At 40.3% G+C, this 15,941-nt stretch overlaps 1 protein-coding gene across 1 annotated transcript in view; it reads left to right on the top strand.

Moving 5' to 3' along the window:
• Positions 1–15,941, top strand: part of xylt1 (xylosyltransferase I) — a 127,714-nt gene that overhangs the window by 78,271 nt on the left and 33,502 nt on the right. Inside the window, exons 5-7 of the mRNA XM_012870222.3 lie at positions 5,646–5,726; positions 7,191–7,407; positions 7,826–8,002. Coding sequence (XP_012725676.2) covers positions 5,646–5,726; positions 7,191–7,407; positions 7,826–8,002 — 475 coding nt within the window. The remainder of the gene's footprint in view (positions 1–5,645; positions 5,727–7,190; positions 7,408–7,825; positions 8,003–15,941) is intronic.

Here is a 15,941-nt window from a genome sequence, read left to right as displayed (position 1 = left end):
TCTGCGTGCAGCAACACGTGGGGGAGGGGCAGTGCTGTGTTACTCTGTGCTTCAGAATGCCAGAGAAAACTCCTTTTAGCACTTTTACCTTATGAACTGTTTATTAATGATACAAACTATGTTTGGCAAAATGTACATACTATTAATCTATTTCTAAATGATATATTATATAATACATAATTATATATACAATATACTGACAACCATATTATCAACGATTTATTAAATCAATCGATATAATCTCAAATTTAGCATCTGCAAGAGTTTGGAATTTGGAAACTGAAAAATATATAGCAGCCATAGAGATAAAACGTCACTTCCTGAGCCAAAACTCAGCCAAGGAATTCATCACATAAACTTACACTGTCCACTTCGTGCTACTGTTTCCTAAAAGTACACTAATTTGTCTCCCCCGAATGTTGTCGACCGATGTGAATGCGCTGCGTTGTTGCAGTCCGGAATGCGGGGGGCTCCCCTTGGCCCTGCACCGCCTGACTATTATTGTTGTTATCAGTGGGACTGGAGACAAGCATTATTTCCCCTCTAATTCCCTGATAATGTCTGTTCTGCCGCATGGATGGCTCTCAAAGGCCATCCCAGAGCCGATCGTACCCGGCAGAGAGGCTGCTGCGTGTCCACTGGGAGCTATACCATCCGTGTTTGCGTCGGTGTCTCTGTGAGTCTGAGTCCAGTCGGGGGGTGGAGAATGAGTTACACGCCCTCTTTGTCAGGGAGTGCAGGCCTCTTTCCCAGCTTTTACCTATGCTGTCTCTATGCTTTTAGGACTCCTTTTCAGTAAAGACCCTTTGATAGACATTACTGCTGCTTTTTAAAAAAGTCCCAGCTTTGTGAGGCAATGACTGACTCATCTTGCTCACATGTTATTCTTGTGGGGGCGACAGTATTGCACAGCACCAGTCCTGTGGTTCTATTAGATGTGGTTCACACTTTGCCAAATAAATATCACTCGTTACATCAAAGCGAGGTAGCTGTAGTTCCTGTTGGAAAAACAATGATGAATCTGTGTCTCCTATTCGCGATCGCTCTCACAGCAGGTAAAATAAAATACAGATGCTTTGCAAAAATCTTCACACTTCTTAAACCTTTTCATATTTTGCCACCTTGCAGCTACTTTATTGTAATTTGAGATTTTATGTCATGGATCAACACAAAATAGTGAAATTATAGAGAGAAATACAAGGAAAATGACGCAAGGTTCTCTAACCGGTCGAATGAACGAAAATCTGACAAATTATATAGTGTGCTTTATATTGTGTGCCTTTATTCTAAATACCACTTAAGACATTGCATCTAATTGCCTTTGCTTAGTCACTCAATCAGTAAACAAAGTCACCTGCGCCTGATTTGATCTCAGAGGTTTGTTAGAGGTCAGGAGTGAACAAACAGCAGAATGAAGACCAAAGAACAGAACAGAGAGGTCAGGGTGAAAGTTCCCAAACCTTGAAAATCTCACAAAGCTCGGTTCAAGCCATCATTTTAACATGGAAAGTAAATGTTACACCGGCAGACCTACTAAAACATGGCCGTGCGCTGGTCAAACCTGCGAGAGGAAGAAAGCCATTGTTGACAGAAAGTCATAATTTTGTCATAGACCATGTGGGGTCACCGTATGCCTGTGGAAGAAGTTGCTTTTATCAAATGAGACCTAAATCAAAGTTTTTGGCATATATGCAAAAAAAAAAAGCTTTTTTTGCCTGAAAGTAAGGATGTTTTCACACCACAATGCCCCAGGAGACTTGGCTTTTATACCTACCCAAACGAAGCAGACTATCCAGAGGGAATGAACCCTAGTCAATTAAAAGCTACCTAAACAGCTCTAGTGCTGAAGTACCCTATAATGCAAATCAAAATGAACACACAAGTCCCACGGTAAAGCACGGTTGTGGTGGCATCATGCTGTGGGGATTATTTTCTTCTGCAAGAACAGAGAAACCGATCAGAGCTGGTGGGAAGAAGGATGAAATGTAACCGGCTGGAAACAATGTTAATTTTTCTCAAGTCCAACTGGGAATCTGCAGCAAGATATAAGCATGTGTCTTCACAGAAGAACCTCTTCATCTAATCTCTCTCTGCGTGAGTTATTTTGCAAAGAAGACGGGGCAAAAACCGCCTTCTCTGGTAGAGAGATTGCTGGAGCTCCAGCAAACAGTGTTTTTAAAAATTCTCCACAACGATTGCGTAAAAACAAAAGTGAAGCTCGCCACACTTTCCAGATTTGTATTTGCAAAAGGTTCGGAAAACTGCCTTTCCTATTCTTCCCTTTTCCCAGTTCCGCCCTGCTTTGTGTTGGGCAGTGACATGAAGTCCTGTTAAATACACTGAAGCTTGTGGTTGCAATGAAAAAAAAAAAACAACAAAAAAAAAAAAAACATTTAAAAAGCGAATCGGTATGAAGACCTGCACAAGGCTCTCTAAGACACGATTGTGCGTCTGCGCGTGTGAACAGCACCGTGAGACAGGGCGGCCACAGGGCTGACAGTTAGCAAACTGCACCCAGTGGACAGGGTGACCACTCAGGTGGCAAATCTGGAGCTTGACACGAATTCCCCCGGTTCTGTCTGCATGTGTGTGTCTGCCTTCTTGCCCGCAGGCATTGTGTGTGTGTCTGTGCACAAGAACTGTACAATGTACTGCCAGTGTGCATACCAGCAGATATGCACTGTGTATGTGTGTGTGTGTGTGTGTGTGTTGGGGGGGTGCAGCACATCATCCGTTATGCTTTATGGCTCAAGACCTCCTAAGATAAACCCCCCAGGCTGTGAAATTGCTCCTTCAGGGGAAAATGACATTAATATGCACTTGTCCCTCCCCCCACTGATCCTTGAGCCTCGCTGCTCTTTTTCAGAAAGACAATCCCAGCCATCATGAAAGGCTCCGGCGCAGATGACATGTTGGAGCCATTGACTGAGGCAGAGCCTGCAGAGCAAAGCTTTTAGCCTGTCTAGCCCGTGTATTGGGGAAGCGGACCCCTCTACGGCGTCGCAGCGGCATGGAGTCATTCATCAAGATCGCGGATAGCGGCCCTGTCTTTTGTATGAACCTAAATAGCTTTTAACAGCTTGAAGGAAGTGGAGGAGTTATAAGTGGCAACATCTTGAATTGATTGGTATGTGTCTAAGAATCAGCTTAAAAACCTCAAATATTCCTCTGTAAAGTTGCATCCCCCCCCCTCCTCCTCCTCTGCTCAGGAATGTGTTTGCATCTTTCTTCCGGTCGAGTGTTGTGATGAGACGTATGATGCAGTTTGGAAAGTAAAAGCTGTTTTCGTCCACAGGATGGGGGACGTGTATTCTATTTTTTATCTATTTTTTATTTTTTTTTTTGGTCACTTAAGACGGGAGATTTATAAGTTTGGTTTTGTGGCATTACAAACACTCCCAGAAGCCAGCAGTGGCTTTGAATGAGTGTAATGAGGAGGTTTATGAACTTTAATGTGAAAAGGAATCTGGGGTTGGATTTAGAGTTAGAAAGGAAACATCGTTTGCCTCATTGTTTAACCACTTGGATATTAGAGACGTGTGGTTGATCACCTCTACCTTTGACATCAACGCTATGCAGAGCTACGGCAAGTTTGAATTTGAAAACGATTTGCGTCCTCGGTCATCATTTTTAATGAATTTATCCCCCAGAAGACACCTCCGATCTGCCCGACGCCGGCTTTAAACCAATTTATGGGCCATGGCAGTACATACATCATCTTTTTTGGCCTGTTTTAAAGCAGCAATAAGAGCTCAAACACAAGGACCCATGAAGGACCCCATCACTCACATTCCCAAGACACTGTGAAACAGAAGTTGCTGGGGCTCTATAAAAAAAAAAGAAAGAAAAAAAAACAGGTCATGGGGATTAAAATGATCTCATTTGCAAAACTGCATGGTTCCACCCTCCCTTCCCTCACCTGGACAGTTTAATCAATGGATACGTCAAAGACCACCTTTCATACACAAAAACATACAGTTTGGGTCAGAAGTTTCATAGACGTTAATGTAATACAAATCTTTTATTTTCAGTGGTTACTTTAAACCATTATTTTTCCTGATCGAAATGACTACACAAGAAACAACTGCAATCGTTTTTTTTCTAAAACAGAACCGGGTGCGGGAGAAGCTTATGGTGGAAGCTTGTAAATGAAGTCAAATTTATACACGCAGGCACAGATATGCGTTTGCACTCCACACTGATAAATGTTGCACCTCAGCCACATAGTTTTTGTTTATCTGAGGAGGAGATAAAGTTATGGAGGTAGTCCTCTTTCCTCGTTATTCCATGCACTTTCTGCAAAGAAACAATAACAGCGAAAAGGCATGATGCCAGCACAACTGGCACAATGTTCCTGGATTTTAAATCATCCCCCCCCTTGACGCCTCCAGATATTTTTCTCTACATTTTGGCCAGAAAGCCCAATCTTTCTCTTATCTGGACATAGAACTTGCCCCCATAAACAATCTGGCTTGTCCATGTGATCAGATTCAAATCTTATTTTCCTGGTCACCATCCTCTCAGTCCTTGGCGATGTGTAACTATTTTCAGTGTGGACGGTGCCACTGGTGTTTCAGTAGTTTCTCGTTCACCGCAGCCTTGTTTGCTGCTGGGTTGTTCCTGAACATCGGCAAAACAGGCTTAAATCGGAAGCAACCGGACCTTCGCTCAGTTTTTCGTAGTAGTTTTTGTAGTCTTAGTTTAGAATGATTATTTATTTGTCCTTCAGGAGTAAAATATATTTGTATCATCAGCAAATAGACAGGAAAATAGAAGCAACCAGTGGCACAGTGCAGATGAGCAATTAAAATGCACTATAATAATTGCATGACTGAATTGAAGGTATATACTTCCAAAGAGGATATTGACACTTAGTGTTATTTTAATTACTGTTAAGGCAACCTTGGAAGTGACACTTAAATTATATATTTCTGAAAACGAGCACTGAATTGCCCCATACTAATTGTTTTTTGCTCTAATTAAGAGTTAAAAATTAAGTTTGTCATTTTGTAAAATATCATATTTTCTGCTTGTAACAGAAATAACCCTGTGCCTTCAAAAAAAAAGAATTGCCAGAGAATCGATAATGGTATGGAGGATTTATTTATTTTTTTCGGTTTTGGTATTGAGTTTGAACTTTTGGTATGGTGCCAACCCTAATCCATACCGAGGTGTATGTAAATTTCTGACTAGAGCTGTATGTGATAGGGTTTAACTCAAGAAAAGTTAACAAAAGAAATAATTTATTTTTAACCTATAACATCACTCTCCCTCTTTGGTTTTCAGGATTGTCCGGTACTCATATGTCCTTCTCCCTGACCTCTTTTTGAAACGTTACTTGACCTAAAGCCAAAATAGGCACATATCTCACCATGCGTCACAAATTCTCAGTTTCAAGTATGAGTTTGTTACACTTTGTTGTCTTTGTTTTTGTTCTCAGTGATTTGCCAGTTGTAAACTGTGTATAATTTATATTTGTTAAGGCATCTTTTACAACCAGGCTGTAACAGATGAACCCATTTGCGTAACTGTCCTCCAAAAAGTCATTAATCCTATAATTTGTGCTGGAGAATCAATTTCCCTCCGCTATACAGCGCTCGCCATATGTTCCCAGTCAAGAGTAAGTCATTTTCTTTTTATTTCAGGAACAATAACCAGCTGGTGGCCTTCCTGTCCAAATACAGAGACCTGAATTTCATTAAGTCCCACGGCAGGGACAACGCAAGGTAAGATGCAGTCGTCTTTTTAACCCCTCTGTAGCCGCCCTCGCCTCCTCCCTGCCTCTTTTTGCCCACTCGTACCCACGCTTGCCGCACAGACAGCGCAGCACTCGTGCCAGCGCAGCATGGACACTGAATCATAACACAATTAGCGCCCATCTGTGGGCTCCATTAATTAACCTTCTCGGTGGTGCGAGGTTGCTGCCAGAGCGCCGGTGGACGCGGACACCGCCCTAGCGTTCTGCCCCGTCGCGCCCTCGTGGCAGACCAGTCATCGCGCAGCGCCGTGGGCAGAAAGACCCCAAAAACCAGAGGGAACAAATGTCCCGCAAGGATGCATGAGTCAGCGTGACTCAGCAGTACCTTTTGTGCGATTGCGGCCGCTGTGCTTGATGCATGCTCGGGTTATTAAATCAAACACGGCGACGTTCGCATTAATCGCTTTCAGCCCCATTTGCTCTGTGGATTAATGTGCGAGGGTTTGGCACCGGCTCAACACATCAACAGTGAGTCTCGCCATTCATACGGCAAGAGGGAGCAGTCTGACCTGCCTGACCTGAATTTGACTCCCTGCGTCCAACACTTGATCTGTTCGCAGGAGTAACACCACCTGCTGTGTCTGCAGGCTGTCACTGTCGCTGCAGCGGGTGTAGTGAAATATTTAGCGAGCTGTTGTAGCTGCTCAGCTCTCTTGGCGGTATTTGTTTGGGCGGGGGGTTTTGTGCCATTTATTTTTGTTTTATTTCTTTAAAGAGAATAGGGTTTACAAAAATAGACAGAGGAAGGGGTTTGATGCGGAGTTCGAAACAAGTGGGAGCATGTTGTTGTTTTTTTCTTTCAGCAGACAGAGGTGTTGTGTAGTTTATGGTAAAGATAATTGTTAGGGAAAAGAGAATAACACCAGACACGCATTTGTGTGTTTTCTCAACACACAAATGCGTTTTTTCTTACATATGTGGCACCATTTAAAGAGAAATAAACTTTTCATGGGAATTATTGCCAAGAAGCTTTACTACGGCAAAGAAAAAAATGAACAAGCACACATTTTCTGACCCTTCCCTAAGGCTGGGCAATATATTGACTTTTTAAAAATATCGATATTTTGTTTTTAAAGGGGATATAAGATGAGACAATATTGTTTGTATTGCGGTGATCTATGTTGCATCATAACTATACTTTTCTGTGTTCCAGTAGGTTATTTTTCAGCTGTTTCTCATAGGGTGTTTGTTAAAAAAAATGTGCATTTGGAATAAAGCTTTGATTCAGAGATGCCTTGTTAGAATTACTTTATGAAAAGAAAAACATCTCAACCTAAATATCGTATATCTGTATTCAGCCTAAAAATATGGAGATATTATTTTTGGTCTACATCGCCCAGCCCTACCTTTTCTCACTAACTTTATCTCACGAAAGAAGACTTGTACCCAGCCGTCACTTGTGTGACCAGATCGCCGTGTTTGCCTTGATCAGGTTCATCCGTAAGCAGGGTCTGGATCGTCTCTTCTACGAGTGTGACACCCACATGTGGAGGCTGGGCGACCGGAAAATCCCAGAAGGCATCTCTGTGGACGGCGGATCGGACTGGTTCCTCCTCAACCGCCTGTTTGTCGAATATGTGATCAGCTCCAAGGACGATCTGGTCACCAACATGAAGCGGTTCTACACGTACACTCTGCTGCCCGCTGAGGTAACACAGGCCTGCACCCAGACACAGTCCAGGTCACATGTCTTTGCTTCTCTTAACTAGTCAGCACTGCTTTATGTTTGCACCACATCATTTACCCAAGGAAGACTCACACCGTTTTCCTTTTATTAATATGAGATGAGTCAAAGGCGAACCAAAAGTCTTAGTGGGGAAGATGTAAGATTCTAACTTCTCAGCCAATAACTCAGGTTGGGGCGAAAACATAAACTTCTACAGGGAAATTGAATGTTTATCATGAGCTGCCGGGAATCCATTTTTTTTTTTTTCTGCTGCCAATCTTATTTCGTCTGGGGAATTGGATTGTGCGGGAAAAACAACAGGCCCGCAGTTTTCTAATTTTCCGTCTCTTTTATATTACCCTTCTTATCTGGGCTGTCTATTTCTGTTCCTCATTTCCCAGTCGTTCTTCCACACTGTGCTGGAGAACAGCAACCACTGTGAGAGCATGGTGGATAACAACCTGCGCATCACAAACTGGAACCGCAAACTCGGCTGCAAGTGTCAGTACAAGCACATCGTGGACTGGTGCGGATGCTCTCCCAATGACTTCAAGCCTTCAGACTTTCACCGCTTCCAGGTAAAGGCAACACACACACGCTAGCTCTGATGCATCAGCAACAACGCTTGAAGTTAAAATTTATATGAAATGGTCTGTGGTGATAAATTTACTCTTTTCTTCTTCCTGATAAAATAAGTTTGTGGGATTAAAATTGGTTTCAAAAACATTTTGAAACACAATGCTAAGAAGTATAGAACACCTTACAGATTTCTTCTGTTTTTTTTTTTTTTTGTCACACTTAAATGTTTCAGATAAAGCTACATTTAAAATCAGGCAAATTTATATATAATAAACCTAACTTGGGTAAATACAGAATGGAGTTTTCAAATCCTTTTTTTTTATTAATTAAGGGAAAAAGGCTAAGCAAACCAACACATGGTCCCATGTGAAATAATACATGCTAACATAGTAAATATGCACATTTTTTTTAGAAATATATAAAAGAAGCTAACTGTTGGATAAGCGTTTCTCTCTAGATCTGATTCCCATACCAAGAACCATGCCAAGTGTTGAGCATTTGACTCAACGTTTGTGCAAAACAGAAGAGAAACAAGTTTCAAAAATGGACAAAAAAAAGGTTAATAATGTAGAGCGATCTCTGTACAGGCAGAGTTCTAAAAAAAAATACTCCAAGAACTGAAAGATCTATATGACCTAACAAATTTATGTTTTTATTGATATTTACAACTTAGAGGTTATGTGCAAAAATCTATAAAAAAGGAAGAACTGACCAAAACAAACGTTGGCCTTCTAAGAGACTTTATGGGAAGTTATAAATCAAACCCATGCAATAAACTTACTTCAGCACTATATGATGGACTTCCTAAGTTAAACAGGGAGGACACAACTTATATAAGAAATAGATGGGAAGGAAAAAGGAAGAAAGTTTTGTTATACAGCTGGAGGTATGGCAGAACTTTAACAAACAACAACGGAAAAGGATGTCTGCCCTTTCCTGGAGAGAACCTTGTAAGGTTCTTTAAAACACTTAAACTGCAGAGCTTTTCCAATAAAATTGTGTTGTGCTGGAGGGTCTGTGGCCAAGAGGGGCCGAACCACTGCCACAAGTTCTAGAGCTGCCCGCCGCGAAAAGTACTACGGACAAAGTGTTACAGACAACACATAGACACTTTGCAGCAATGTCACTAACAGCACTTTTTCTTTTAATGAATAACGATTCGCACATGCTGGTGAAGATTCTCTGTCATCCAGGTCATGGATGACTGAGAGCTTTCTGGATGTGAAGCAAAACGTTTTCAAACTTCAGAAAAAAGGTCCAGTTGTTTTGTTTTTCTACCTTTTTTGGAACGATTCGCACAGCATTCTGCAGTCAACTCATTCGGCGTCACAGTAAAGATGGAAAAAAAGAATCCTGGTATCCGCCTTGGAGGAAAAATAGGTGGTTTTAGAGTTTGACCCTAATCAGACATGACATTTAAAGGACCAAGATCAACTTCACAGTGAAGCAAAGTTAGTAGCTTAATGAGGGAGTTTAAACCTTAACTCTTCCCCTTCTCCGGAGGCGTACTTCCATAGACACTTGTCGTGGAAACCCAGCAGATACAGTGCAAGAGATTTAAATGACTCGAAGAGCATCTGTACAATTTCTTTGTGTCTTCCTTTCAATTTTTCCTTCAGTTTTCATCTCCCTCTGTTTGTGCACTTCTGCCCAGAGCAGATCGTGTTGCTGCTGGGAGCTGCAGCAGTAGGAACAGTCTCTCTTTAACAGTGAGTTTCATTGCGAAGAAGAAAATCACTTAGATTGTTATAAAAGATGTGCAAGTCTGCAGATCATGTTGCCTTGATTAGTCTAGTTGGGAGCGAGCTTAGGGCTTGCATGTTTGCTCTGAATTTTGAGTTGAATTGTCAATATTTCGGCTTGTAACATATTTTAGTGAGGCTCAAGTTAATCATATACAGATAAAACTAAGTAGAAAAATCCTTGTTTTGCTGTATTGGAAAAATCCAAACTGTTAAAATGTTGTATTACAGATTTGCAAGTTTTAGCAGAAACCTGCCTGATTTATAAAAAATATTTAAACAAAACAGACAAAATCCTAGATTGTAGATAAAATGCTACACCAAAGCTAACACCGAAAATCACTATTTCTGGTGTTAGAAAACCTTGCTGCCAGACTCTTTTAAATTTAGACCAACTAAAGAACATATTGGCTATCAATGAAAGAAAAAGTCTTAAGATTATAATAGGTTCATTGCTAAACATTTTGTTTTGTGAAGACAAAACCGTAGTCAGTGTCTTCCAATCAGAAGCTTAATTGATTCATAGGTCAAAGTGGTTCATCAAATATAAGAATGCATTCATTGGAAACTAACATACATGAGATTTTAAATTTGAAAAAAGGAAGCCAGCTTCCAAGGAAAATGTTTGAAAGACTTTCATAATACCTGGGAAAAAGCTTATCACGATCTCTGTGGGATGATACCAGAATGCCTTGCTACCTGGAAATAATAAAACAAGGAGGACTCAACATTTTTGCACAGTTCTGGATTTAAAGAGACAACTAAGTCTTATGTGAACCATGCTTGTTCTAAAACTTGGTCTTTGTGACGTTATAAGATTGGTATTTAAATCTAATATGACTATAATTTGATTTTAATTTGACCACAATTTATTCCTTTTCTCCTACACAACGTGCGTTTAGAAATTTTATTTTGGCAATATAAACGGCGGACAAATAATAACCAACGGATGTATCAAAGATGCCCCTGAGAGGCGCTTTGAAACACTAAAGTCAACATGAAAAAATGTCACCTTTTCATGCACGAGCGCAGCATTTTGTAGAAAATCAACAGAAGTCGATGATGATAAAAATGAGCTGTCTCCTCACGCTCTGCCTGCCACGGCATTTACTGCCAATATGTGCAAAAAAAACATCTCAATTAGCATGACCCTGTTAGAGGAGAAAAAGCAGCAGCTGCAATTAGGTCCTATTTGCCTTTGGTATTGGGAGAGAGCGGGGATTTGGCCAGCTTATCAAAATAAAGTAAGTTTCTTTCACTCTCTGACTTTCAGAGGCCACTTAAAACAGAACAAGCTGCAGTACAAAGTGCCCCTAAATATTCCACCTCAGCATAGCTTCGTTTTTACTCCTTCACGTGATGAGTCACTCCATCGGTCCGGCTCCCCACAGACCAGCCATCACACTGACCTCTGCTCTTCCTTTGCCAAACACAGAGTCTCGCCTCTGTCTCTGGCAGAATAGTGCCAAAGCATTACCCTGAGCTTCTTGGCACTGCTGCTGGGTCTGGTTGGCACCCAGCATGGCATCACTGAGGTCTGACCCTGGAAACAAAGCAGCCCTGTGAGAGGAAAAACTGATCCTCGTATTAATTATTTCACTATTGATGTTAATTTATTTATAAAGTGCATCCAAAAACAATGCAAGCTGGACCAAAGGGCAATGGGGAAAACACGTGAAGCCAAATCTTTTCACTAAGATAGAGTGAGAACAACATATGATATCAAGCAAGCTACATAACAAAAAATATAAAAGTGATCCGATATGATAGAACAACTTAATAGCCCTTTTAAACAATCGCTTTTAAATTTAGCAACAAGTTGGAGAAGAAACGAAGACTTATGTAGGGTCCTAAGTGTTCTTGGTGAATCTGAAGTCCACAATGTTTCATCATTTAGCAACAAGTGCATCTCAGTGAATTAGAATATCATTGAAAGGTTATTTTTTTTCAGTGATACATACAAAAGAAAATAAACTCTCATATTATATAATTTGTTACATCATGATGTATTTTAATTGTTTATTTCTAATAACCTGGATCTCTGTCGTTTACAGCAAGGGTTTTCAAAATAATGGATATTTTGATGTGATTGATGCTAGAAAAATTAATTGTTCAAAAATTGTCATTTTGCGTCAAAATCTATACAAACTGACTCATTCACATTTGCCCAACTTGTCGCACTTGTCAGATAACCTCAGCCCGTCACCTGTCCAGAACAATGAACTGCTGGAAGCTTTAGACTCTGCTAACATGGGGGGAACATCCAGAATAAAAGAATAGATAACCCTCTCTTTCTGACAGGGAAACCACAAAAGTACTTTTCGAAAGATTTACGAAAACGGTTTCACGTGATGTTCTTAATGTTGGTATTGAGTTTGAATTTTTGTATCTGGACAAGCCTACTTACAGCTAATGAAAACCCCAAAAAAAAATTTTCAAAAATGTAAATGGGGAAACCGCTGACTAGACAGTTGTCCATCAGTCGCTGAATCCTTCACAACAAGGCCGAGTCATAAGAGGTCATTGCTAAAGAAGCCGGTTGTTCATAGCATGCTGTATGCAAGCATTTTAATGGAAAGTTTATTGGAAGGCAAATGTGTGGTAGAATGAGGCCTTTTATAATTTATTAACTGAATCACTTTGTTTTGTGTGTCATTTTTATATATAATCTTATTGTTATGCGCTTTTGTCTCCTTCTTTTGATAACGCACCTTATAAATTAATTGATTAAGTTAAATGAGAAAAGTTGCACAAGCAACAGCGACTACTACAGCCTTGAGAGGATTGTAAAGCAAAGCCCATCCAGGAGCTTGGGTGACATTTACATGACATGGCCCACGGCTGAAGCCAGAGTTTTAGGAGACAAACACTGTTGAACCAGAAACAATAGCAGAAGCTTCTTACCTAGGCTTGGGAGAAAACCAACTGGACTGCTGCTCAGTGGTCTTAAAACCTCTTCATATGAAAGTCAATTTCTGATTAAAGTTGGAGATCAAGGTTCCAGAGTATAGAAAAAGAGGGGATGCATAAAAAGATTAGAAAAAGATAAAAATAGATACATTGGGAAGCCATGTGTTTAATGAAGTCCAAACTTTACCAGGACATCTTAGATCACTTCATGCCACCCCTCTGCTGACAACCTTTATGGAAATAATGACATGAATACTTGCTATAATGACCTTGGTATTGTGTGTAATTGAGTGGCCTGAAACTCACCTGAAATAAACCCCAGAGACAATCTATGAACTATTGTCCCGAGGAAGATGAGAGACGCCAGAGCCAACAATGCAGACAAGCTGAAAGCTGCTATTTAGGCAACTTGGGCTTCCTGAACCAGCCGGCTGACCCACATGCTGAACGCCTCCCTGCCACGCTGCACTGATGTAGCAATTCGGAGCCTCAACCAAGTACTTAGTAAATATACTGTACATGGACATACATTTAAGTTGACTGGCATTTTTAATTATTTTTTTAAAGATTAGTCTGATGTAAAATTATAATTTTCTGAGCAACTGAAAATTTCTACCATGTACCATTCACATTTTTTTTTACACTCATTTTTAAAATGCTTGGAAAATACCCGACAGCTTCTTTATGAATTACTTTTCTTGACCTACCCTCATTGTGAAGGTTTTCAATGACTGTCTGATGGACAACAGCCAAGTTGGTCTTCCTTGGGATTGCATGAGCCATAACATTGTCATAACAACATTTCTCTGTTAAAAGAAAAGGAAAAGAAAACACATCGGTCTGATGTAATACTCGTAATTTTTTTAGGAAGGGAATTTTGGGCGGTTGTAGCTGTAAGCCATAATTATAAAGATTAAGAGAAATAAACACTTAAAATAAACCAGTCCCTGTTTAATGAATCTGTATAATACACGAGTTTGAATTGAATTACTGAAAAAATAAACTTTTCCATCATATTCTAATTTGCTAAGCTGTACTTGCACATGTTTCAGAATGAAGGTCTGTAGATCTGTGACGGATCGGCTCTTTCAAACGACTCCAAAGAACGTGTGCCAGGGCCCCCTGATTCTGAAAACATATCTTCGTTTGATTTAACACGTCTGGCCTGCCATAGATCAACCCACACGCTTTCTGCTCAAAGCCGATTTCCAAGAAAATGAGCCGCCACCTGATTCGGCCTCCTCTTTTATCGTTTCATTGGGGGGTGGGGGGGGTTCATAGCAGGTAACACCAAAGTGTTTGGTGCTGCATGATAAATTCTTTGGTGTCTGGGACTAAAAAAAAGATGCCTTTGTGTACAAGCCAAGCTGTAGAGGTGGCAAATCTCATAAAACATCATCAACCACAGAAGAAACAATGTGACACGGACAAAGAGGTGGAAAAAGATGTGGATGAAATGGAGACCAGACTGTGATGACCGGGGGAAAAAAAGTTTGGTTTAAGGTTTTGTGGAATCATACTTCCCAGATTTATGCACTGGTGTTTAGGTTGTGCAGACTTTTTTCTCTTCCTTACCAAATTACTGTTGAAAATTAATATTGATTATAGTTTTAATGAGTACTTTATCAGACATTGATGTTCTGGGTGATTTCCAATTCATGGGGTTGTAGTGCAAGAAGTCTGATAAACTTTGAAAAGTCATAGGATAACAGAGCATATCCTCAGCGCTCTGACTGAGTCTCTTCCAAACTAAGGTGTTTTATTTGTGAACAGGTTTGCAAATTATTCTGCCTTGCAGCATGTTTACCTTGTTGCAAAACATAAAAAGTTTTTCTTCTGCTTATTTTTTATGAATTCAGTTTGAAAGTCTCTTGGGTCGTGCTTAATGATCTGGTCAGATGTTTCTATACAGTCATCAGCAGCAGCAATGGCATGGATTTTGAACTTTCAATTATCTACTTGAGCATTTCTTTCAGGGTGAAATTGTAAAAAAAAAAAAAAAAAAAAAAAAAAAAAACTTAAATCATTGTAATGTTTGTTTTTAATCAGGATGTTCTCTAATTCAGGTTCCAATATAGGAATATATGGACAGGTGGCATCTAAACCTCATGCTTTTTGCAGCTAAATTATTCTGGCAAAAATATTTGACCATATATCAGAACTGCCAGAATTGATGATGGGTTTATAGATGTATTGATTGATTAGTCTGACTTCTAATAATAGTCCACAAAGTACAGTAACAACAGAATCGAGGTCAGAGGCTGAGAGATAAAACTTAATGTTAGCCTGCTTTATTCATAAAAAAATTGTGATTTCTTTTTGAGATCATCATCTTGTTGGAGCACCCAACTATGTCCAACTCCAAGCATCTAGCTGTTATGACATGATATGTGGTGAAGTTGAAGAATTTCATTATTCTACTCAGTTTGTACAATGGGTCAGCACTACTGGCAGACCCTCACCATGAGTTGGTACAGACTTTCAAATCTTGAGTCCTTAAGCAGCAGTAGGGAGTTCTGAGAAAACCAAGTACTTTTATGGAATCATAGGAGCCTGTCGCGGTGATACAGTGTTTATCTGTCTTTGTTTTCTGAGCAGGTGCCACTCAAGAAATCGTAGTGTTCCTGTAAAGCAGATTGTTTTGCCACCATTTCTTCACAGAGCTTACAGCCCACCAGCAATCTTCAGCTTAAAGGATGGAGCAGCCATACCCGAGCATGATTGACACAGCTAACAACAGCCAGGAGGAATGTCTGGCTCTGATTGGTTGTCTCAGACCGGGAGCGGCGTATTTCTGCCAATGGCAATAGGATCACTTGAAGGAGCCAGAGGAGCTTGATTTTTTTTTTCACAGATTATCTTTCTCATCTTATACTGTCAGTGACTGTCAGTGACTGTTTTAACAAATATTTACATTTTTACAAACTTTACCTACTGCAGCTTTAACTCCTCCAAACAAACTTCTTGTCAATGTGGCCAGATAGCTGGAATATTAATTGCTGGAACTATCCAGCAATTAAACTTTTCTCCAGAGGACATTTGGTTAGTCCATGTGTACAACTTCAAATTTCAGTGCAGCGTGAAAGTTTCAGTTTTGGTCGATTGCTGGTGGGTGCCCCCTTGTTTTTGCCGATGTCCTTGGTGTTCTTGAAAATCCTAACAAATTACATTTCTTCTGAGGGTGACAGTTTGGGGCAGATGATTGAAACCTGGACACAACTAGTTGCTCCGACAGGATAATGACCCAAAAACATAGATCCTACCTGATTTTGGAATGGGCAGAGCT

The sequence above is a fragment of the Fundulus heteroclitus genome, chromosome 5 (assembly GCF_011125445.2).
Source record: "Fundulus heteroclitus isolate FHET01 chromosome 5, MU-UCD_Fhet_4.1, whole genome shotgun sequence".
Lineage (NCBI taxonomy): Eukaryota > Metazoa > Chordata > Actinopteri > Cyprinodontiformes > Fundulidae > Fundulus > Fundulus heteroclitus.
Note: the sequence above shows the minus strand (reverse complement) of the source record. Positions and strands in the feature narration are given on the sequence as shown.